The following is a 26,113-nucleotide window of genomic DNA, read 5'->3' as shown; positions in this document are numbered from 1 at the left end:
AAACCCATTGTGTTATACAGGGTGTGAAAAAGTTGTAAATTAAATGTTATAATTTATGTAAAATGTCCCTAAGTGCCATTAAATTTGGAAAATATATTCAAAATAGTTTACAGAATTGCTATAATATCAAATTTAAATATCCAATTCCTAATAGGGTGTTCCAAAAATCAATAGTGAATAATTAGTAACAAAGGTACATGTACATGTAGGCATATACATGCACAATACATGTATCAATAAACTATTTTTAAACAATAAACCAGAGATCAATATATCATCAGATTAAAACCTTTGACTAATAATCTCCTGTGAGAAGATTTATTTTATATTTCAAAGATAAAACAATATTGAAATTTATTTCATATGCATGCATGCAAAATTAAAGCCCATTGTATTGCATGACCCACATTCCACTGCATTAATTAAAAGCTTGTTAAATCCTTAATTACTAAGTTTATTAAGATTAACAAGGCAATTATTGTTATAGAAAGTTAAAAAATAAGATTAACATTATGCAAATGCATTTTAACTTCTACTAGGCAACAAAGTGCATAAATTTTATTAATGAACATCAACTTCCCATTGGAATTACACAGAGCTCCTCCGCTCCGGCTCCTCCACTTCCGGCACCACCCCTGACTAATTAACCTAATTAAGCTGTTGTAATTAATTAATACATTTGTTTAATTGTATTTGTTATTAATTCATTAGATTAATAATTTATCTTCAAAATAAGACCAAAACCATTTGTTCATGATGAATTTTGGCAAAAATATAGGAATAAGTAGACAAAATGATTTAGCAAAATGTGACAGCACCACCTTTTTTAGGGTCCCAGTATAAAAAACATGACCATATGTGTGTATACAGTTTGTGGTGTGATCAAGCAAAATCAATCTGAAGTCGGGCATATTCAATTTTCAGTTTTTTACATGATTGTATAAAGCATTTGCAAAGCTACATTTACCAGAAAACTTCTGCTTTTTTTTGCTTGGTCAAATCACATACATTATGTCAATACCAAACTTGAGGTGAAGAAAAGTATAGTGCAGCAAAAACTGTCATGAAGTGTTACATAATATTATTGTCATCATTAGATTACTTTTGCACTCTTGCCAATATAGTGCATGTAAATATGGAAGTAGGGATTAAAATGTCAGCATCTCATACAGTGGTTTAGCAAGGATCCAAAATCTACCTGTTCCAGGCCATCTACAGACCCAATTACTTTTGGACCTGGGATTCAAGCTACATTATGTACCGATGATTGCAACAACTAAGTGGCACAGGGTTTGCAGGTTTTTGCCGCAGGTGGAAAAAACCACTTGGCAAAAACAGTTTTTGCCGGCAAAAATGGCAAAAACTAAAAAAGTGATTTATAGTTCAGTTTTTTCATCTCAAAACAAATTATTACGTTACAACAATAAGTTCCAGAGTGTAACAAGGCCAGATTTTGTAATTATAAGCAATATATTAAGTAATTAAAGGCATGCGTTTTCATTGCTCAAGAGCATTTAATCGAAATTTGGTATGTATCAAATTCAAAACTTTTTCATTTTAAGGACTTGATGAGACAAAAAATATGTTGAATGATTCGTTAAAAGTTGTGTGTTACTGTTTATGAGCTTTCTGTGTCACTTTTTAATATTTGAGTGACTATATGTGAGTTTTTGCCACTTTGCCGGCAAAAACAGGTTTTTGCCGGCAAAAACCGAACCCTGATTAGTGGCAACTGTTGCACTATGCAATAATGCATCAGAAATTGCCTTCTAATAGACATTTAGTTGTTGATTTTACTCAAATTTGGTCTGGGGCCATCCAAGTTTGCAATTACATGTACAAAAGACTGGCAGACAGGTCGCTGGCTAAGCCCTTGATCTCAGGAACAAACCGAGTCAAATTGCATCGGGGTCTCCCCATTAGTCCGAACCACCGCTAGTCCGAATTTGTAGGGTTGGGAACCCTAACCCTACAAATTTGGACTAGCGGTGGTTTGGACTGACACAGGTGATCCTGGTACAACCTGTTTCTTTATATAATATACAGGGCGTGTCTGTTGGAAAGTGCCAATTGACTCTTCCAAGCCTGTAGTGTACATCCTAAATCCAGACAAATCTGTATGGGGACCATAATATACTGTAATATAAATTATGCAGAACACTTCTGGCATAATAAAAATGATCTTTTATTCATTTTCCTGTTGTAAATGTGCAAATTACAATGCAACATTACATGTTATTTTATCATGTATTATAATAACCTTGTACTATTTTTATGACATGGTACTTTTTAAAAGGTAAAAGTATTGTTGTGTTTGTGTTTTTATAAAGAAAAAAAACATGTTTGTGTGGATATTTATAATTGTATATATGAAATAAATGCTCTAATTCATCAACATTGATGAAATGGGCTCAAGATAAAATATAGTAGATGCAACTTGTCTTATTTGATACATCACTTCAGAGCAAGTAATTGCAATTCCACCCACAGGAAAACTTTTGGATATTGTGTCTTGTCTCAAGTTGAGAGCAAAGGATGATTTAAGGAAGCCCCATCATGCACTACAAAAGTGTTATCACTAGAGTTTCAACAGCCACTTTACTTTTCAAATCCCATTGAATTATGTGCAAAAGATGTTCTAAAATTGTGTGTGTGTCATTATTACTTGGTCGATTTCAGAATAAAAGTGATGTATGTATAAAGGATAATTCACAGCTTCTAAATAAATGTTGACATTTATATAGCGCCTTTCACATGTATCAAAGCGCTTTACATTTATTCCGCCGTCGTTAGAATTTGTCAGCTGCCATACAATGCCAAAGGCATGCTCATACCTTTGGGCGGCGCTCAATGGACAATATCCGTAACAGCTCCCCATTTCACCCCTGGGTAGAGAGAGGCAAGTGAGGTAAAGTACCTTGCCCAAGTGCACAACACTTGAGATCAAGACAGACTAGTCTGGCAGGTCTAAAGAAATTTGCCATAGAAGTGATGTAATAATTGCAATAACTACCATAGCAATGGGGTAAAACAATTTCTGAATATATCACGCTGCACTATAAGCAGGTTGCATTCATCACCTGTGTATGTCTGCAATCTAGTGTGAATGTACTAGTGAAGTGCGATATATTCAAAAATTGTTTTACCCTATTGCTATGGTAGTTAATATAATTATTACATCACCTCTACGCCGAATAGACTGGAAGCACTAGGACTCCTTAGTCGCCAGTAAAGTGGTACATATGGTAAATTTTGTGTGGCAATTTAGAAATTATTTTGATTGTGATTCAGGACTTGTGATCCAATTGACATCAGTTTTGGTTGAAGTTCCTTAGGGAATTAGTGAAGGTTAAGATTTATCCATGTAAATTCTGTTCTGTCCGTCATCAAAGTAACAGGTGTAAGTCAGTTCTTCTGTGGCGAACTGGCCAAGCGGGGCTTATTGTTTAACACTTTGCTGGCAAAGAGCCCCATGTATAACACTATTGGATTGGATTGTCAATCATGGTACCACAATTGTGTACCTCCAGCATTGTTTGCCAAAGGCTTAAATTGAACAATGACTGGCATTATAATGTAATTCACAGGTGCTACTCGGTTTGCACAAACAATGCTTGGCATATGTAACACATTACATGCAGAGCATAAACAAGTACCGTATTCATTCCAATAAGCGCCCAGGGCTTTTTTTGTAAGGGGCGTTTATTGGAGACGAATTTACGTATGCTATAAAGGGGTCCTGAGACGTAGTAGTCCTCCAGCTATTTCACTGTATCGACATCTGTCTGACACTTTAACATTAATGGTACCCTTTAGTAAATTGAAAATACCCTGGGTGGGCGCTTATTGGGGCATGGGCGCTTATTGGAATGAATACGGTACATAACATACATAATTGAATTGTTGAGTTCAAAAGTTCTCAACCAAATCCAATCAAAAGTGATGTTACCTCAATGACGGTTTCATATTGAATGACCAGCTTTGCCACTTCTTGTTGGATGCTGCAATGTAGATGGCAACTGGTCATATATATGTGGACGGTTTAGTTATCTGTCATTGAGGTATGTAACATCACCTTCAATTAGATTTGTTTGAGAACTTTGGAAATATGTTTTATGGACAATCCTGATGAAACTATGTACGGATAATTGATTGAAGTTTGCTTGGTATATGGTGAAATATCCAGAGGTACACTACATTAACATGCAAATATTTTGGCATTAGATTCAAACATTCAATTCTTTCCCATAGGACATTTACAAACTTTGCAATCTTTCATTTGAATACACTGCAACTTCTGATTAAGGGGGTACTACACCCCTAGCCAATGTTTTGCTTATTTTTGCGTTTTTCTCAAAAATTATAGCGCATTGGTGATAAGTAAGATATGTATATTACAGGGGCAAGGACTACAACTACTGCACTGAAAATTCAGCAACTCAAGGCAAGTAGTTATTGATTTATAGATCAAATATTGGTTTTCCCTCATTTTTGACTGTAACTTCACAACTATTGTCTGTGCGGAAATAAAATTTCCAGTGTAGCAGTTGTAGTCCTTGCCCCTATAATATACATATCTGACTTGTCACCAATGCTCTATAATTTTTATAATTTTTTTGCAAAAATAGGCACAAAATTGGGCAGGGGTGTAGTACCCCCTTAAGTGTACTCACAGGTCAAATAACAATATGCAGTAACTTGTCACTGTAGCACCTAATGTGCAAATATAGAAGCAGGTTCCTCATTGGCTGCTTCAATCACATGATCAAATATTGGCATAGCGCAACTGTTACCTGCACTTATTCTGAGATAATCAAACTTCTCCATAAACTTGATTAAATCATTTCTTCTTCATCCATCAGGGACATACGTTGCTGCATTTTTATTCAATTCAAAAGAAGGGAAAAGATGTTATCTTATTGTTTTTACAGGAATCCCGCATGCATCAATCTAGCAAATAACACACACAATTATCACTCAGCTGTTTAGAAAACATGTCAAACCAGATTTGCTCTTCCCCTGATTTTAATCTTCCTCATCAGGAACTTGAACTTTGGTAAATTTTGTCAATACTTCAGTCTCCATTACGTCCATTTGTTTCTTGGCAACGAAGCTTCCTATCACCGCCTGAAATATTACTAATGATACAAATTGTACTTTGAAGAAGCGAAGTTTACGAGTCCAAAACTGGGAAAACTTTGCCCAATTTGTTACTGCCATTGTGAGTTTAGGAACTTGCACTTTGTGATTACCCTGAGCAACTGCACTAAAGAAGGGCAAACCGATAATCATTGGATATACAGCACCTGTGAAAAGAAAAGGAAACACAAAACAGGTGTATGGTTAATGCAAGTATTATCTGTTTCAGGTACAATGTCACTTCAAAGATTTCAAAGTGGTATAAAATTGGTTTGATATTAAGACAGGTGGCCTGTTCAACTCTTGGCAAATCTAAGCTATACTGATTTTAGATTGATTTGCTTCATTACATTGATCAAACCTCTGCCAATGTATGGTATCTGCCCAGCATAGTCTTTGTCAAAGACTACTCATGATTGAGGGGAATCTTAATCTTAAGAAGTACCCATTCATATGTGTAACAACTGTACAGTATAGGTCAACTGGAGTAATCCAAAATGTTGGGCTGGTTAATTATGTATTCGATAACTGTAGAATTGTTGCCCCAACTGGCTGACATCAATATATGGTATAGTACAGCTCTGGTCTGAACCCAAGCAAACAGCAATCATCATCAGACTATTATTGTCAAGCAACTGGGAAACAAGTCCACTTCAAACCCTGCGATATTCACCAATTCATTGGCACTTACCTAAAGCAACACTGACTAGACCTCCACGCATTTCTCCACATATAGCACAGTTTAGATCGCCAGCTAACACTGGCATTGTGACAAAGCCATACCATCCAATCTTCATTGTAAGGCCTGGCAATAATGCCATGGGTAAAGCAGTCATGAGTGGTCTTGAGTGTATCATGAGCATACGACGAAGGAAAGAGTTGACTATCAAACCAGATATGCCTGCATAGATTGGTACATATGTACCTCCTGCCTCAAAGGGCCACCTGAAAATTAATAATAGATCAACTCAAATAAATGTATAAAACCACGTTCAGAGATACTTTGAACATGATTCTGGCTTTGTCAAGCAATTCATTCTTCAATTGTCCATTGGTCTATCATACATCTGTTTGCTAGCATACATAATCAAGTTGAGCATTGTTTCAGAATTTGACAAACTTGGGAATAAAAAACTACCAAGATCTGATACTTGGCTCTCTTGACACAAAAACAAAGTTTTAGGGGTCTGTTTCTACATAATAAGTATATCAACTTTAAACAGTATGGTACGGCAGTGACTGCTCTCTGTATTCATGATGATGCTTTTATCAACTTGTCCATTTGGGCATATATATAGATTGCTGTGACGTACTTCACAACTGGATTTCTATTTTCCTGGATATTTTGAACATATTTGCTCTTGGTCCATGGAGGCCAAAGGCAGCAAATTTGAAATTGAGATAAAGGAAAAAATATGGAGTTTGAAAAAACCTAATAAAATACATAAGAAAATAGACATCACAAAACTTCATAACTTTAGAACCAAATATGCTAGACCTTTGGTGTTAAGGTAAATTATACTTTATAGTAAACCAATTTTCAAAAATGCCTCCTTTGGCCTCCATGGACCAGATGTCAAGATACGATAAGTCACAACTAAAATGGGTTTGAAGATATGACACAGAAAATGTGTCAATTATTGTCAAACATCTTTTCTATCTCAGTCTTACTTATTGACAGGGCCTAGATTTCGTCTTGGTTTGCAAGAATCAAAATCCGTCATAGTCACTGCACTTACTGTATAATACAATGAGAGAAGTTGATTCTTGCAACCAAATCTTACAAGAATAGATTCTGTGATTCTTGTCCAAATCTAGGTCTGCTTTTTAAAAACAAAACCATTTTTTTGATTGATGCATGTTCCCCCAACCTTCAGATATATCAATGGTCATGAGATTTCAAAACACATTGGACCTTGATATGAATGGACCTTGAAATGAATGGTCCATTCATAACCTTGATATGAATGCTCCTTAAATAATCACACTTACCTTTTAGACATAGGAAGTGCATCAACTATCCTTGTTTGTTCATTGATAACCTCTGACCTTGTGATATACTGTGCCCTATGTCTCTGGTGTTCCAGGCTTCCATACTGTCCATATGTGGGTGCAGCAGGTGGTGATTTCTGTGCTTCATTGGTTTCCATAGTGAATTAGTGATATGTCACAATCACTATATGTAGAAATTAATCCTTCAAGATGTTCTTGTTAACAGTATTCAACCTATTTAGCTGCAAATAAAAAGAGGAACTGTTTCGAGTATTGTCTATCATACATGTATGTCTTAGAAGATAGGCAGGTCCAATATTTTCAGTAGAGTGGCTGTTCGGCTCCAGGCTCCCACAATATCTTGAACCACACACACAACTTTTTTTTTCTTAATTTCATTTCTGTTTCTGCAACTCAAATCTTGGAAAAACCAGCCTTTGTTTATCAGCTTCATCAAGACCCATCATCATAGTTTAATAGGGGGCAGGGGGACAAGTTTCCATTGCACATAGAATGTATCATGGTTTATAATTTATGGAGTTAATTCCCTTACCAAAGGTTCAGGATTTACCTAAGCCTCGACTTAATGTCGGAAATAAGCCTTATATCCTTAGTCTCATCTTACCCTGAAAATTAGCCTAATTACTAGGCTCGCATTATTAGCCTTGCATAATAGCCTTGAATTATTAGCCTCGATCATATCCTAACCTAGTCTTAACCTTGAAAATTAGCCTATAATAGTAAGAATTCCAATTGAATGAACGCAGCTTTCAACAGCTGCACTCGATCCAACCGCGATCGTATATCGCGTATTTCAAACTACAACACGAACACACGATCTTGGATACAATGCTAACCAATCACAAATGTGTTGGCATGGCTGGATTCACTTCCACGTTACTCACGCACAGTCGCACATGCTGGCGTACATCGCACAGTGTACGCAAAAATTTGTCACGCTTATTGAAAGCTGCGCTTCATTCAATTGGAATTCTACTATAATTATCTAAATTAGATAGCCTCATAAAATTAGCTTCACATTAACTAGCCTCACATTAACTAGCCTCGCATTATTAGCCTTAGCCTCTAAATTTTTTGTTTTTGTCACTATTGTCACTATTATGTTTAGCAAAGTTTGGATGTGGTATGGTATGTTGATGTCTTAGGGATTTTTGTACTAGCTTTGAAGTAAAGGAGGTTCTTAGAGTTCATCACAGTGAAATGCAACTTTACCAAATAGCTCTTTCAATATGCTGAAGGTGACAACTCACCATATTCAAACTCTCCAAATGACAACTCACCATATTCAAATTCTCCAAATGACCCTTCCCCACTTCAAAGTACAAATATCCCCAATACATCAACATAGCACACCACACTTCCCAATTCAATCAAACTCTTCCAGTACCCGGTATGCTGACCACAACTCACCATACTTGAACTCTCCCAATGACAACTTACTACTAGTATACTTTTACTTTCCAAATGACCCTCCCCCACTTACAAAGTACAAACATCCCAACTTTACCAAACATAACACCTTCAGTGAAGATGACATCTCACCATACTTTAACTCTCCAAATAACATGTGCCACGGGAGGGGGGGTAAAGATTTTATGGCAGGCCGAGAGAAGGGGGACATTTTTGGCAGGCTGAGGGGGCAGGCTGGGGACAAGCAATTTTTGGCATAATATTTTGCCTGGGGGGCAGTCAATTCTTGGTACACCATTTGGAAAGAACCCCCCCCGGCTCATATTATTGCACAGCCCCTAAAAAGCGTGTTTCGGGGGAAAACACAAAACATTCCCGATTTCCCGGTTGCATATTTTGATTTATTGGTGGAATAAGAAGAAATTTTTTTTAAATGTGCCAGGTACTAAAATATTGTGAACACAAATTCTGACGCTATATATAGGCGTATTTATAACAGCTGCGTTACTTTTTGTGCTGTCTTTTAAAAGGTTGGTAGTATGCCTAGTACTGTACTTACTACTAATCATGGATTCATGACTACTAGACTATTATAGTACTGTAACTTAAAGCTTGATTAGGTAAGCTTATTTATTTATGTAGTATATGTCTTAATGACAGTGAATGAGTATACAGTCAGAATTACCCAACATGTATTCATTACTGCTTGAAATATAAATTGAAGTGATTAACTAAATTTAACTTACTGCCATAAACACAGAGTACAATGTTACATTGAAAGCCCTAGTCTAAATCCCGGTCTAAATCGTGCATCTCGCCTATCCACAGCAACGATGATCAAGACGAAGGTGTGCTTTCAAGACAACACACATGTGAATACACTATAATCCAACCTTCTAACAACTCGGGTTATAACAACTCGTCCAATGATTATCTGGTGTCATTCCAATCTCATCTACGGTTTATTTCAACAGTTTCAATGAGTAGCATTATTATCATTTTCAAGTGCTGTGGCCTTTTTTCTATAGTCATCATCACATAGCTTCACATTCCCCCCTGACAAGTCACTGAAGAAACAAAGAAATATTCCGTGTTAATAGGCCAATAGGCCTACTGTTTCACCCACCCCACCCAAACTATCAATTTCTTGTGTGAAATGTCTCAAAGTCATGAATAAATTATATTGGTTCTTTCTTTTCGTGTTCTTCTTTTTATTTTGTCTTTTTTATTTTTCCCCGAGGAAGGGACTAGAGAAGAGAAAGTTTGGAGAAGAGAAAAGGTGGCGAATAAGAGAAGAGAAACTATAGTGGCAAATGGTGGTCATAGACCACATACCTAGCAGCTCCTAGCTGGGGCATGTTGTTGTTTTGGAGGTATCTGACCCCTGCAAAATGTTCCAAAAATGTTCCCCTGGTCATGAGGTTTGTTGTCGCCAAGTTTGAGCCCCATCGGAGTTACAGATGTCCAGATAATACGATTCTAAATAATTCAAACTTTTTAGCTTGACAAATCCATTAACTGCAGAGTACTCACGACTTTAGCTTTCACCATCAGGAGCTATCACTCAGGGCTTGATCAGAAGTGAATTGATCCACTGCATGCTTTTCCCGCGAAACGGCTTGTTGACATTTCCCGGAAGTGATGATGTTTTTGTTTTGAGCAGTGGATCGTATACATGATCGAGAGATAGGAGACCTTCGTAGCGGTTGATTGCTTTGGCCCTCTTTTTACGAATGTAGATTGCTTCCCTAATTCCCCAGGCTGCTGAAGGCATTTGAGTCCTTGTCGAGTATAGTTGCCCCTTCCCATTCTATGATATGGTTTTCTTGTGCTATGTGGTCTGTAATCATGGTAGCTCATGGTAATGGCTGATTTGTGCTGTTCTGAGGTGGATTCTTTTCTGTTTGCTCTCGTGAACTTTCTTTCTGCAATAGTTTCAGAGTCCTTTTTAAGCTCTTTTAGCCTAACTTTGTACCAAACTGTCGTCCAGTCTCCCCTACATAAGACTTGCTAGATTAGGCCCACTATTAGCTACTATTGATTCTTTTAAATCTGAAAACCATTTTTTTCTGCTATGTGCCAAGAGAAAGTGCATTTTTACGTGGTATTTTACCATGTTTATAAAAAATCATGAAAACAAAATTATTGTTTTTATTCTTTTGTTTAGTCACAAAATATTCAATGTAAATATAACTATGAATATAGGCTCCTTGCAAGTAATTCACCTTGTTCCAATTACCCACCTCACTGTTACATTTACCCCAATTTGTTGGGGTAACTGGAACACCATAACCATGTATGTATTTGGACAGAGTACAAGAAAGAAAACATTAAAATGGGAGTTGATCTGTTAAAACAAGTTGTAAAAACATATTATCTAATATCTATACTTATTGAAACAAAACAAAATCATAATATGGATACCCTCCCAACCACAAAAAGTGATTTATTGCTAAGGGGGTACTACACCCCTGGCCAATTTTGTGCCTATTTTTGCATTTTTCTCAAAAATTATAGCGCATTGGTGACAAGCAAGTGACAAGGACTACAACTACTGCACTGGAAATTTTATTTCAGCGCAGACAACAGTTGTGGAGTTACAGTCAAAAATGAGGGAACACCAATATTTGATCAATCAATCAATAACTACTTGCCTTGAGTTGTTGAATTTTCAGTGCAGTAGTTGTAGGCCTTGCCCCTATAACATACATATCTATTAATACTTGTCACCAATGCGCTATAATTTTTGAGAAAAATGCCAAAATAGGCACAAAATTTAGCAGGGGTGTAAATACCCTTAAAGGGATCTAGAATGAGCGTTTATGGCGTTTCGACAGTATTTTTGTGGGACATGAGAGCACCTCAGACGTATCGAATTGCATTCTGAATACGAAGCATGTCTTTCTGATATCAAATAATTTGCATTTTTGAAATTCACGATATAATACACATTATGACAAATTATCAAAATTTGATAATTTTTGATATATAACAGTCCTCGAAGTAAATTTTATAAATCTAATGATATATTCTTAAAGTGTATGTAGCTGGGAGGAAAAGCCGACGATCAATTGAAAATTTTGACCTTTTATATTGAAGATATGGATTTTTTTTCCAAAAAGACCTAATTTTTTTTTGGTGTTTTGGGAAAAAAATCCATATCCACGAAAGGTCAAAATTTTCAATTGATCGTCGGCTTTTCATCCCACCTACATACACTTTAAGTATAAATCATCAGATTTATAAATTTTACTTCGAGTACTGTTAAATATCAAAAATATCAATTTTTAATCATTTGCCATAAAATGTGAATTACATTGCGAATTTCAAAAAATCAAAATTATTTGATATCAGAAGGACATTTTTCGTATTCAGAATGCAATTCGATATGTCTGATGTGCTCTAATGTCCCACAATAAATACTGTCCAAACGTTCATACCCCTTCCCTTAAGTGTTCCATTTAACCCAATTTATCCTATAGTGCCAAAAATGGTTCATACTTCTCACTTTGGGGGAAATTATATTCAATATTAAAGGTCAAAATTTTCAATTGATGGTCGATTTTTCATCCCAGCTACAGACGTATATTAGGTACACATCATTAGATTTATTACTTCCAGGACTGTTAAATATGAAAAGTATAAAAAATATCAAATTTTAATACTTTTACACTTTCCTTGTCACTGTTATAGGCCTTTAAAAGATACATAAAGCTAAAGGCCCATTCCCAGTGACGGCTTAAACAAATTAATTGTGTATACATTGTTTAAAAGTGAAGGATAGGGCCCTATGTCATCAAAATTAAAAGGTATTTTTGAAATGATAACATTTGGCAAAAATGAAATTATTGACAAGTTCATGTAAAATATTCAATTTTGCTTTTAACATGTTTAATACGCGGCTTTCAGCCGATTCTATGTTAGTACATGCTACTAAAAAGTGCAAAAACCAAATTTTGATGATTTTTACGATTTTTAAATGAGCAATTATGCCTTTAACATGTCTAATATGCCTATTATATTATATAAAAAATGTTCGTTAAATCCGAACTTCTAAAAATAAACGCCATCAAAAATCAGATCTTGTGTTGTAATTAGTTAATAAGTGGGCTATAAGTTAGGCTTAGGCCTACTTTGCATTTGATAGGACACGAAAGTCACTTAAAGGATCACGGTGGCCAGATCGACAGCCCCCCCATTTTATCCGATATTTAAAAATCATGCTTTTGGAAACATGCTCATATTTTGGATCCCGACGAGATTTCTATTATTATGTTCTGGCATTTTGGTAAGAGAAGCAGCATATATAATTTTAGAGTTTCTAATATCTCTCTTTTATATAAACAGTGAAAAACTTACGCTTCTAAAGAATGAGAACAGTAAAAATCACTCCGAAAGAGTGAAAATCACTAGTAAAAGAGTAAAGCCACTCATGTATAGGCCTAAGGAACAAAGAGAAATGTCCCTGAAAGAGTGGTTTACACTCTTTCAGGTGTGATTTTACTCTTTTGGAGTGATTTTACTTCTCTTATACTCTTTTGTATTGCTGCTTTACTTGGTACAAGGTACTTCAAATGTGCAATCAAAAACTTGAACAATCTGGCAAAAAATGCATTGACTTTGGAAACTACATCAGTTATTTATTATTATGTACTAGTGCAATTCAACGCAGCAGAGCAAAATATGATCTGAAATATATGTGCAATATTGTTATCTTTTAATGATTCTCAATCAATCAATCAATCAATCAATCAATCAATCAATTAATCAAGAGTCATGGAGCCATGGTGGAATCAGGCGGCGGATGACATGATCGCGCCGGCAACTCGTGAAACCGCCCCGCCGTATTGCATTTTCCATATACTCGGTTAGTTTTGTGGGGTTCATTATCGAACCCCAACGGTTTAAGCTTGTATTTATATTATTTATCAACATAGGCCTATTTGTTTGTGATATTTCAAGCGTTTTAAAATTTCAAAATAATCCCATTCAATTACGCATTCAATTAGCACGTCAGCACAGCACAACTCCTTGGACAAGTTTTCAGCTTCTTCTGGAGTATACAATTCAAGATTCAAGATTCAAGACGCGGTTGACGATGAAAATTTACTGAATTTAGGGACTGCACGTCATACACAACCTGGGTGGAATATCATCATAAATGTATTTTGGGCCGTCATGAAACACGTTTTTGCTTCTAATATCAAAACTTAAATAGAATTTATTTAACGCAAAATTTGGGAATCAGAATACTTTGGTCCGGGATTACATGCCTCAATGTGGGGAATGGATGCAACAGGCCGAGTTGTCTCAAGTTGAGTTGTTCAAAGGTACAAACTCATCGTGTTTTCATTTTGCTGCACATGTCCTCTAACAAAGGTCAAGGGTCGGTCAGTCACGTGATCAACGTATACATCAAGGTCGCCATTTTGTAGTTTCCTATTGAAACCACTGTAGGAAACGGTCATGCACTGATCAAAAACACCGTGTGAAAACAGCATTTGGCGTATCTATGAACGCTTTCGATACTTTGATAAGCCAACTACTAGTCTCATCTATAGTTGTATCTTTAGGATTGTGAATTCATTGTGGGAGAAAAACAGGAGAAGTGATTTTACGGAGGGTGTGACACGGTCGGAGCTTGACAGTTGTATCACCTGTGATTCATTTACATTCCATTGCATTTGCATTGCATTAAACACGGATAGGGAGGCTAACCCGTGTTATTTTTAATTTTCATCGTGGAGAATATTTGATTCCATGAACGATTTTGCCATCAAAATGCCTGTGCGGAAGCAAGGTTTGTGTGCTAATAAGAATGCAGTCAGCATTCGGATTAAAATAAAATTCATGTTCTGCTAAAAATTAGAATGAACTATTTATTATCGATTGACAACTAGTCTAGGACATGGAAGTTCATCACAAAACTGTGACCATGCATCAATCATTGTTTAAATGTTAACTGGAAGTTTAAGCTTACTCAAAATTAGAAGTCCAGACGTAATATATAGTAATTTATATAAATGATATAATAATATTATTAAGCTTTAAAAGGAGTAGGCATTGAAGCCGCCACATTGTCTAGTCATGCTAGTGTACAGACTACAGACTACTCTAGATTCAACTTATTTGAATAGAATCTAAATTTGCACAGCTAGGCAGGCTCACATCACACAGTATGTGGCGCTATTCGTGCATAGGGAAGTGGAATGTGCATGTACGGTCCAAAAATGGCTTTACTGTGGCAGAACTAAATGGAAAAAATCACTAAAATTAATTTTGACAACCAAAACCTAAAATGATGTTGACTTACATTGGTACTGGCATAATACTGGATTCATAAACTATAGTGCAATCTTATGATCCACCAACTTGACACTCGTTAAAGCGCAAAAGCAGTTTGTGTGTAAATCAAGACCATCCACCATGATCCAGCTTTCTTACAGTAAAGAATAGGAGGTCATATGGGGTCACATGCAGTAGTGTACATTGTACATGTGCCTGTTGTCACAATTTCACACACAAAATTTTGGGCAATTTGGTGGAACTATTTTTGTCTGTAGCTTCAAAAATATATGCACTAGAAACATGATTGACCCCTTATTGTTTAGGTAATTTGTTTCTCTGTTACGTTCTCTGCCGGCTTATCTTCTTAATAAAACTATGAAATCACACCATCAGGCGAAGTTTTACCATAATTCTTAGACTAGTTAGAGTCCTTTTATTCCTCTCTCCTCTTTTTTTCCAATTCCATAGTTTTACGACATCACGGTCGGACATTTCATTCAAAAGTGAAATTACAATAATAAAATACATTCGCAATCATGGCGCTTACGCAAATCTGCGGACATAGCGCCCACGCCGCTGTACTAGTTTGAGCGCATATTGCAATTAATCATGCATTGATAACATTACCACATGACACTCCCGAACTCCTATATGATTGTGTCAATCATCTCAAAAATGCACATTTAAATCACGTTAAATTTACATCTTTTTGTGTGCATAAATATAAGTTCATGCATACATTTGTTTTTAATGCACGTTTTAATTCATTTTATAAAATATTCTCCAAACGTACATTTGCCATAAATACAAATAACATTTATGTGATAAATTTCTTCTCAATGATAATCTCACACAAGTTTCCATCTCTCCAAAACATAATGAATTAAGTTATACATGTCCATGTTTATATGAAATGTCGCTTGACTAATTGCGCACTATAGCTGCAATACCAAACGCTTGTCCAGAAATTTAAATTCATCATGAAATCCTGATCAATACGCACATTTTGTGATAAAATCTTATTTTAAACACAACAGTTTTTTGACGACCATATTATATTACTTTATCCCTTCATTTCAATTTTTAAAGAAATGTCGACTCGATTGACTTACGCACTACTGCTGCAATCCCAAACACTCGTCGCTTATTACAACAATCCAATAAAAAATCTTACACACATTTTTGTACTCTGGCTGGAGTTTTTGCATGTGAAATAATGCACACATTTGTCCATGTGCATGATAATACTAAATTAAAACAATATAATGTTTCATTGCTGTTTATCTTTGTTTTTAAACGCAATTATGCTTTACACAACAAAACATTTTTGAATGCCACAAAGATTGACGTGCATTATGTAAGCTTAGGTTAGGCCTACATTTCTACTACGCATGATGTACAACATTTAATTTTGATATGTGCATACACATTTCGTTGTACGTACCTTTCATTTGTGCACGCAAACTTTGCAATATTTATAATACTTGCTTCACTATCGCACAATCCTCATTTAAATTTTATAATATATTACTGATCATTTTCATCTGTGAAAATATGAACATCTCTGATTGTCTTCAAGTAAAAAGGCCAACAGTCAAAATATCATACCAAATGTCTGGTCATTTAGCAAGGAATCCAAGCAGGCTAGAACCTGAAGACAGCCTCTCGTAATCCATTTTCCACATCACTCTGCCACACCGATGCGTAGATCATGTAGACAACACTGCCACTGATGAAAACACGATTCACCTGTTTTTTTCCAGAAGAACACAAATCAGCAATATATTCCAACGATGAAAATGTATTAATGTGCATCAAATCTCACAGTTCTGGTATTTGAACGGAATTGATGATGATACAGTCACGGCTACTCTGTTTTCTTCTCTTCTTTCTTCTGTAGCGAAGCTATCTGTGACGCTCTCTTCTTTCTTCCAATCCGCTGGGCTTCCAATCCAACAGTTAATCAGTTATGCGATCTCTTCTTTCTTCTTGTTCAACAGCAGTTCTGCGTCGTCTTCTTTCTTCTTGTTCAACAGCAGTTCTGCGTCCTCTTCTTTCTTCTTAACTCACTGAAGGTTTCTTCTTCAAAGCTGAACTAGTCTTTACCGACTTTGATATTGTCTTTGTCGATTTTCAAGTTTCTTTTTTCGAAAACTTCGTTGATGTTTTCTTGGTGATTTCTTTGAGTCTTTCTTAGGCTATTTCTTGGAAATGGCGTACCTGTAGATTTACTTTTTCCGCCGCCACCCTGTTACGTTCACTAGCCGGCTCATCTTCTTAATAAAACTATGAAATCACACCATCAGGCTAAGTTTTACCATAATTCTTAGACTAGTTAGAGTCTTTTTATTTCTCTCTCATCCTCTCTCTCTCTTTTCTTCCCATTCCATAGTTTTACGACATCGCGGTCGGACATTACATTCAAAAGTGAAATTACAATAATAAAATACATTCGCAATCATGGCGCTTCACGCAAATCTCTGCGGACATAGCGCCGCCACGCCAGCAGACTAGTTTGAGCGCATATTGCAATTAATCGCGCATTGATAACATTACCACATGACATTCTCTGTCAAATTAAAGAACTTTCAGCTAAAAATATTAAACTTAAAAATTTTATGAACATGTAATTCATTTGTGATAGGCATGCCATGGGTGTCAATCTTAGGGGGGTGTCCCATCACTTTTGGCAAAATGATCCATTTAAAACAACAGTCACCAGAAATTTTCAGAAGAGCAGTTAATAGTTCTTCTGGGGGCCATCAAGGAGAGCTGTTTGGAATTTGAGCATTTACAAGAATGTAAGGACAGAATGGTTCACTAAGGAGAGCTAATAAACACTCTTGAGCTCTCTTACAGTATATCAGATTTAAGGAGAGCAGTAGGAAAGCAATTGCTCTCGCTCTCCTCCAAAGGCAGTCCCTGAGTCACAAGACAATTTGCAGAGCTGTGGTAGCTTGCGAACTGCATCTACAGCTCTTCAGCCATTGAACACTATATAACTGCTCCATTGATTGACACTACATAATTTCGATGAGCTTCGCCCACATGCATACAATACATTTATACCATTGAATTATCATCCACAACAACCATTTGATCCATGAATATCGATTGTGCTTAATCACTTCCTGGCAGTGCTGTCAGCTGAATTCAGCACCAAAAGTAAAATACGACTCAACTTTACACTAAAAACATATTGCTGAAAAAACCTACTTGAATGATAGGAAGCAATCAAAAATCGAGTTTAATTTACTTAAATTTTGCAATCCCGAGTTCCGAGCTGCAAAACTGACTGAAACATGTACAAGATAAGACGACACTGGAAGAGTATCGTCATTGGTTTGCAATGGGAAGTCAATGTTTGCCAATCGGGATATTGATTGATTCGCCCAGCGCTCAGATTTTCCGGAAACATCACATGATCAATCAAGTCATAATGAGCGTCGGAGCGATGCTGTTTATTACGACTTGTCTTATTTGGATAACGATCTACCGTATTTGGAAACAACAGATAATTTATGTTTGTTGAAATTCCCTACACAGTTTTGTATGTGTTGAAGAGATTATTCCACTTGACTTGGCTTTTGACTACCAGATATTGATTGGTTATGGTCAAGTGACAAAATCTTGTTGTAAATAACTGGAAGATCATGGCACCCCCGGTCTCTGTTGAGGTCACTGCTAGTTCTCCTTATTTGGATTGCTTCCCTAACCCCTCTCCTGATTCCTGAACCAATCTTCTTCACGGTCCAGTATTCATAGTGATGTGCTACCAGGGCTACCAGGCCTTGCTCCTGGTCCCAAAGATGGCTCCTGGTCCTATAGTTTGTTGTGTAAAATATTGGATACACCAGGAGCCAAAAGTGGGCAACCATGATTAGTATTGATTAGCAGTCTAGTCCATACTTCAGCAGTTGATATGACCATCACGTGATGCATGAATTTATTCTCAGAATCAACATACCTTACATTTATTAGTGTCCCCTGCACTGATAACTTTTGTAAATTAAGTTTTGCATTAAAATAATGAAAGTGGGTCAAAACTCATTCATGAAATCACAGAAAAACAATCTGGACATCCAAGTTGCATTGATTCCTTTATGTTGAATTGTGAGTTTCCCAGCAAGAATTTGAACACAACAAATGAGCATTCAACGATAGTTCAGGAGATCATAACAGGAATTAAAAATTTAGTCTAGGCCTATCTGATAGGTCTAAATTTTTCTTTTCTTTTTACTTAGTAACTTAGCAAGTAGAAGAGCATGATTAAAAGTACCGGTAACTAGTTGTGAATGTTCTTATTTTTGAATGTTTGTTTTACAGAAGCCCACAGGGCATTGGAGTTATTAGAGGATTATCACTCAAAATTGACCAAACCTGGGGACCGACCACTTCGCAATGCCATAGAACGTGTCATACGCATCTTCAAAAGCAGACTCTTCCAGGCACTGTTAGGTAGGTACCGGTTTTTTTGTGTGTATTTTTTTGTTAATATACATTTTTTCTTGTGTCTTTTAAAATTTTTGATAAGGGTACTAAAATACCGGTAAATAAGAAATAGAATTATTTAGTGCTTAACTTGCTGTACCTTATATATAGACGTTTGAAGTTACTACTTGTGTATTCTAGAGACCAAAGTTTTGCTGAAGTTATTAAGGTTTTCAGTCAAAGTATTTTATTTTCTGGAATATTTGAGTTTTATTTTATGACCAAATGCAACGTCACACGCATACACATTTTTAATTTCCTTTCATTTTTGGGCCAAAAAAATAAATAGGCCCCCAAAACAAAAGTTTTCGGCGACCTTGGAGAACCACTGGACCTATTATGAAACTTCAGGATCATTCACAGTTAATTTTAAAAAAAGAAAAAAAAATCAGAAAAAAATTACGAAAAAAATACAGTTTGTTATCCTGTATATGCAAACCATTAACTAATGTTTATTTCTTCATCTATCACATATTATAGATGCATTGGTTTTCCATGCATTTATAATATGTGATAGATGAAGAGGTAAACACAAGTTAATGGTTTGCACATTAAGGATAATAAACTAATGTTTTCGTAATCTTTTTCCATTTTTTTTTCAAATTATCTGTGAATAATCCTAACCCTTCAGAATAGGTCCAGTGGTTCTTCAAAGTTGCAAAATACTTCTAAAAAATGTAAAAAAATAAATACAAAATTGTTTTGAGTTTTGACAGTAGTACTTTGAAATTTTAAGTTGTGTTTTTTTGTGAAAAAGGATGTAAATTTTTATAGAAAACTGTTCCAAAATAAGGCTCAGATTGCACGAGAGAGCATCTAAACCCTGAGAGCTTCCAGGGCCCTTAAGCGGGCCCTGGACCCCGTCCGTTAGGATTTCAAGGCCAAGGCTCGTGATGTCCGCTCACGCATTACATAGGCCTATTTCAGTTATTTCAAGAGAAAATTTTCAGCACTTGTCATTAAGTTCCCAGACAGCAGAAAATTTTCTGGAGGCCTGGAGTAGGCAACCAGAAAGCTTCTCCATACACTATGAGTTATGGCCAAGTAGTTAGTAACATTGGTATTTGGGTGTAACAAATTGTCCCCCAGCTGACAAATAGGATACTCTTTTGTCATCCGGATCCTTTAATACCCTGATATGGGATACATGTGTAAAGGGAATATCTTCTACAAAGAACACTTTAGAAGGAAAAACTGGTTTGTAGTAAATTGATTGTGGTCAAAGTATTTCCTTTTGCATGATTGGTGGGGCAAAATTAACTGTTCTGTTGGAAAAGAGAAGTTAAGATGAAATTACATAACTTGAAATTTGATATTATTATTATAAGTTCTCTCTGATCAATGGTGAAAGTTGACACAATGTAGTACCCCAGTAGATTGAGCTAAATTTTTTGGACTCATCAAGGCATTACAAAATAATGTAGCTTCAGGACTCTGGATCATTACAAGGATCTGTGATCAATGGGTCCTGAATACATGTCCCTCCATCTGTCTACAGGAAGGCCAGAACAAATGGGAAGGCTTAAAAAAGTACAAAGAAAATGAATACAGCCAATTCGGTACATGTTATTCATACAAAATAATTGGAACAGATTTGGAAAGAAGCAGAATAATTCACATTAAAATGCATGCAATTGATAAACCAAACACTTTTCATCACATACATTGTACATAGTGATACATATACGTTAGTAATCCACCAGTTCTTTGGCACAATCTTTTTCACTATACTGTATACATGAGTTAAAAATTAAATTATAAAAAGAGTAAAAAACCCAAAAACATTTGGGGTATACCCCTATCCTATATTCCCGGGATCCCTCATGTTCACTAAAAAGATAGTGCCCCGAGCCAGCACTCTAATTTGATAGTAAAATTAGCCGGCACTCAACTTGATCTAGCTACAACCCTGCACCCGATTTATAATGATTTTATTAGTTTGTGTACATTTAATGTACACCTTTAACACAGTAGGTGTAGGGTTAGACTTAGTTCAGTTCACACTAACAAAATTTAAAGTTCAGGTTATATTAATATTAAATGCGGAATAGCGGATCCATATGAGACCTAGTCAGTGGACTATATTTGAGACACATACATTGTATACATTGTTTTTATAATAGAGAATAGCTAGTTGTAGCAGTTGCCGGGAGATTACTATATTACTGTGCAAAGGAAGTCTTTAATAAAGAGGGATTCCCACTTGTAGTAATCCAGGTTGTTGCACTGGGATGGATGGGGTCAATGTTGGACATGTTCTCAGTTGACCTTGATTGACCATCACTACTTTGACTAAGCTGGGAGGCTCAAGCAGCTGCATACATACATAACCGGTACTCATGGTACTTGCTTTGAGGTCTAGATGTGTACTGCTCAAATGTACTGGCTCATATAAGCACACAGAATGGGTCGGACTTTTTCTGGGACCTCCCTTTAAAAATATTATTTGTGACATTTGAAAAAAATTAATGCTAGGGACTGTGTGAATCACTGAGTCCGTGTCATTTCAAATGATTCACTGTAGATTTGTTTCATCTGTAAAATGGAAAGTTGCCAAACAGTTTATGTAAATCTGTTTTTAGGGCAAAAGATTGCTCATTGCTCACATTGCTAGAGAAAGTTTCTTGAATGATGTACAATGTATGATGGCTGTATTTGTAGTAAAAAAAAAATATTGCCACCAAGTATAATGAGTTGAGGACAGTACACACTAAATGGCTGCAGTATGTATCATACAACATACCACGATCGATTAAAATATGTGAAACAAAAACAAATCTGAATGTTATTTTAATTTGAATTATTTGAGATGAAATCCAGTTCTACCTATGATATTAAGTGTGTGTTTGTGTTTTATGAGTCGTATGAAAACAATCCAAATTTACCATGTGTATTTGATGACCTTTTCTGCCAAAAACCACTCTGGTTTAATTGCTGTCAGGCATTTTTGTGTAGCCCATGATGTCAACTACCCAGATGGTAAAATTGCAGCTTGCCCCTCCCCCCCCGAAGTAGTACCCCCCCGGCTCACCCCAGCCCTCGAATTAAGGATCTGAAGGGCACAGCAACTTTTTTAGGGCAAGTTGACAATTGCCTTGGATTTTCACTGAAAAGGCAAGGCAGCACTGCAGTTTGTAATATTTGAAATATAAGAGGGCATCATGGCAACTGTTGAAAATTTGAGAAGGGCACCAAGGCAATATCTCAAAAGTGAAGAAAACACACACAAACATAGATAGATAATTTTATAATGAAGGAGCAGGGCTGGGGCACCGACGGCAACTTCATTAGAGGGCACGGCAAGTGACTGCCTTGGGTAAAGGACATATTTTGAGGGCATTATGGCAGTGGGGATGGGCACCCACGGCAAAATGCCATGGGTGCTGTGGGTTAATTCGAGGGCTGGCTCACCCATTAGTACTACATTTGCAGGCACAAGTCCCATGGTTGCACTGTATTGTTAGATGTACATGTATTTGTGTTAAAATATGAAATTAAATAAAACAATTGGTACACTTCATTTGATGATGATTGTGTGTGTGTGTGTGGGGGGGGACATGTTGGTGTGCGTTTGTTTCACCGAAAAATGTGGACCCACCTATGACATTTCACTCATAAAGTGCAGATCCACAGCAACCGTGGATGTCCATGGACCTCGTAAGAGAGCGGCAGAGGGCACTACACGTCATAATATTGGGTATATACATGTAGGTCCCCCATCTTGTGTAATACCAGGTCCACAGTACCCCTATCACAGGGCGTCTTTTCGTTTTCACGCTTTACAAGTCCGAGATACCCTATATCCCGAGAACTGCTCAAACCCAAACAAACAAACAAACAAACAAACAAACAAACAGCTCCACAGTTCTCAGGGTATAGCCAGCTATGGAAATGTGATATAGCGTGTCTAATGTGTCTTGGAGTGTTATAGTGTGTTTTAAGAATTAAAAAAAGCCCTGTGGTAGGGTTAATTAGTCCATGGTTTTAAATATCATATCTTTAATATGGCAGTGCATAGAGGTCCACAGTTACGCTGTTAGCTACATACTGTAGGAGGCTCATAAGGTCCACGTTTGTTGGTGAAACCATGTAGGGGTGTGTGTGTGTGTTCTCATCTGCAGGTAGAGATATTTACCTTTGTAAGGGCCTTCCAAATTGATCTAGAGTTTGTGTTACATGTGGGTAGACTCAAATCATTATATGAATTGAGCAATGCAAATATTATTGTAACCCAATCTGGATGTCCAGTCTTCAATATTACATTGTAGTCTCCAGACCTGATAGAATTGAAGTTTTACAATCTTCATCCAAACAGTTTGAGGTGAGGGAATAGCAATGTTGCTGCTTGAATTACTTTCATCAAGAATTAAGACTGAATTTGTTGTACTTGTTTGTAATTAACGTTTGCATTAAATTGGATTCATTGAGGCATAAGAAGCACTACTCACACACCAGTACCATATTGGCCTATTATAATAAGCTTAGGGGGTACTACACCCCTGCCCAAATTTGTGCCTATTTTTGCATTTTTCTTTAAAATTATAGCGCATTGGTGACAAGTAAGATATGTATATTATAGGGGCAAGGACTACAACTACTGCACTGTAAATTTTTATTTCAGCACAGACAACAGTTCTGGAGTTACAGTCAAAAATGAGGGAAAACCAATATTTGGTCAATAAATCAATAACTACTTGCCTTGAGTTGCTGAATTAGTTGCTGAAGTAGTTGTAGTCCTTGCCCCTATAATATACATATCTTACTTGTTACCAATGTGCTATGATTTTTGAGAAAAATGCAAAAAATAGGCATAAAATTGGCCAGGGGTGTAGTACCCCCTTTAAAGGGACATTTGGTGATTCTGTCATCTACCTTTTAGGGAATGGTTCTATAGATATCCAAAAAGAAAGAAGCTTATTTCCAAAATTTCATTTGATTCAGACATTAAATTTGTGAGTATTGCATACATGTATTACATTGCCCCCATCGGCCAGACAGCCACTATGTTGTAATTTCTGTCTGTCGACAGGTGAAAAATAAACTTGGATGATATCTTTGGTCAGTGACCAAGTCTACAAGAAAGGTTATGCACACAATCAGTATGTAGTAAGTCTTCTGTGGGAGATGAGCATGTGGATCTTGAAACTTTCTTTTTCATTCTGGCTGTGCAACGTTGGTTCCTTATCATCACATCATCACACAATTTTGAGAAAAAAAAGTGTTAAACTTATGTTTTAGCAAGAAATAAAACACATTTTTGAACTGGAAATTATGTCTGAATATGCAGATCAGGCTTTGAGTTTTAAAAAATTGAGGAGTGTGATAAATGGCACTCCTCAAACTTGTGAGGAGTGCTATTTTGTGAATGAGGAGTGTGATTATGCTAAATGTGATGTAAGCTTAAAGATTTTAGGGAGTGTAATAAACTCCTTATGATCATTTAAGGAGTGCGGAGGAGTGTGATCGCACTTGCACTCCTCAAAACTCAAAGCCTGTGCAGATACAACTTTATAATAAATGTGTCAAAATTAAATATAATATAAACTGAGCTCAAAAAGAAACTTATAATTTTTTACAACTTGTGAATCACAAGGTCATATCTTAAAATTGTGTCAATCAAAATGAACCAAAATTACACACAGGATTACTTTAATACTCTACTCAAAACACATGTCAGTAACCAAGCAGTTATCCAACTGACACAACAGCAAAATGCACTGTCATGGGACAGCTTCCTGGACTTCTTCCACTTTCACAGCCCAACATTTGGCACCCAGCACAAAAAATCTGTGAGAATGCACACATCCTTGCACAGATGATAAAACGGTGCTGCTTTCTGCTTTTCATACACTTTTTTCATGAAACAGGGCTGGGCTGTGAATGTGGTCCAGGAAGCTGTTCCATGTCAGTGCATTTTGCTGTTGTGTCAGTTGGATAACTGCTTGGTTACTGACATGTGTTTAGAGTAGAGTATTGAGGTAAACCTGTGTGTAATTTTGGTTCAATTTGATGGACAGGATTTCAAGATATGACCTTGTGAAAAAATTATAAGTTTCTTTTTGAGGTCAGTTTATATATGTACATGTAAGGATATTTTCTCTTGGATTGAATAATTGATAGTACCCAGTGTCATTGGCTTTGTTTATGTAGAATTGTAGATGTAAATATAAACACTTGAAGCAATATTAAAACTTGGAACCAGCGTGATTGAATCTGTCAGTGCATCAGCCAGCTGGTATTAAAGTGTTCAATGGCAATGCACAATACAATGTTTTTTCATGAATACACAATTTTTATTACATTTGGATATAGGCAGTGAACTCTAAAAATGAGCAGCGAAAATTAGCTCATACAATGTATTCACAGAATGTATTCCGAAAATATTTGATTACTTCAATGTCCACTGGATAAAAATGCTGCAGAACTGTTTATATTCATCACAATATTGATGTAATGCAAAACATAATTTAATACTACAGTTGACATTTCAAGACAAACAATGAGTGCTTCTCAAATGCCAGGGATTGTTTACTTTTCCACAATGAAATCAAGACATCTAAAGAAGGCCTAGCTTATGTGGCTCTTTAAAGATGAGTTTCAAGCTGGAAATAATAATATTGTACTAGCAGCATGTAAACTATTGTTACTATAGTCTGTCCACCTAGAAGTACAAAGTAAATAGACCTCGGAAACTGGAGGTATGAGAATAATTATTTCAGTGCAATGCTTCTTTGGCGCGCCAACTACTGCGCGATTTGTGCTTGCCGAGCAC

General features: G+C 36.3%; 2 protein-coding genes across 3 annotated transcripts in view; one reads left to right on the top strand and one right to left on the bottom strand.

Annotated features, from left to right (window-relative positions):
• Positions 1 to 4,580: 4,580 nt before the first annotated feature.
• Positions 4,581 to 9,447, bottom strand: LOC140156027 (transmembrane protein 126A-like). The gene is made up of 4 exons (XM_072179132.1): positions 9,309 to 9,447; positions 7,132 to 7,373; positions 5,831 to 6,084; positions 4,581 to 5,306 (listed from the first exon to the last, which is right to left on the bottom strand). The coding sequence occupies exons 2-4, from the start codon at positions 7,287 to 7,289 to the stop codon at positions 5,026 to 5,028; spliced, it is 693 nt and encodes a 230-aa protein (XP_072035233.1). The 5' UTR covers positions 7,290 to 7,373; positions 9,309 to 9,447; the 3' UTR covers positions 4,581 to 5,025.
• A 4,540-nt stretch (positions 9,448 to 13,987) lies between these two features.
• The window catches only part of LOC140156026 (disks large homolog 1-like), a 194,889-nt gene continuing 182,763 nt past the window's right edge, over positions 13,988 to 26,113 (top strand). Inside the window, exons 1-2 of one of the 2 annotated variants that reach the window (XM_072179124.1) lie at positions 13,988 to 14,362; positions 19,177 to 19,308. In XM_072179124.1, coding sequence (XP_072035225.1) covers positions 14,323 to 14,362; positions 19,177 to 19,308 — 172 coding nt within the window. In that variant the 5' untranslated portion in view covers positions 13,988 to 14,322. The remainder of the gene's footprint in view (positions 14,363 to 19,176; positions 19,309 to 26,113) is intronic. The other variant, XM_072179125.1, reaches the window with a different exon arrangement.

Source organism: Amphiura filiformis, chromosome 6 (genome assembly GCF_039555335.1).
Source record: "Amphiura filiformis chromosome 6, Afil_fr2py, whole genome shotgun sequence".
Classification (NCBI taxonomy): Eukaryota; Metazoa; Echinodermata; class Ophiuroidea; order Amphilepidida; family Amphiuridae; genus Amphiura; species Amphiura filiformis.
The sequence above is the reverse complement of the archived record's forward strand: the minus strand, read 5'-3'. Positions and strand labels throughout refer to the sequence as shown.

Bases quoted from the DNA above. Each gene is read 5' to 3' on its own strand.
- LOC140156027 (XM_072179132.1), bottom strand. From the start codon at position 7,289: ATGGAAACCAATGAAGCACAGAAATCACCACCTGCTGCACCCACATAT. The intron at 6,085-7,131 runs GTAAGTGTGATT...ATTAATTTTCAG, and splicing joins GCACTTCCTATGTCTAAAAG to GTGGCCCTTTGAGGCAGGAG. The intron at 5,307-5,830 runs GTAAGTGCCAAT...TTCTTTTCACAG, and splicing joins TCTAGTCAGTGTTGCTTTAG to GTGCTGTATATCCAATGATT.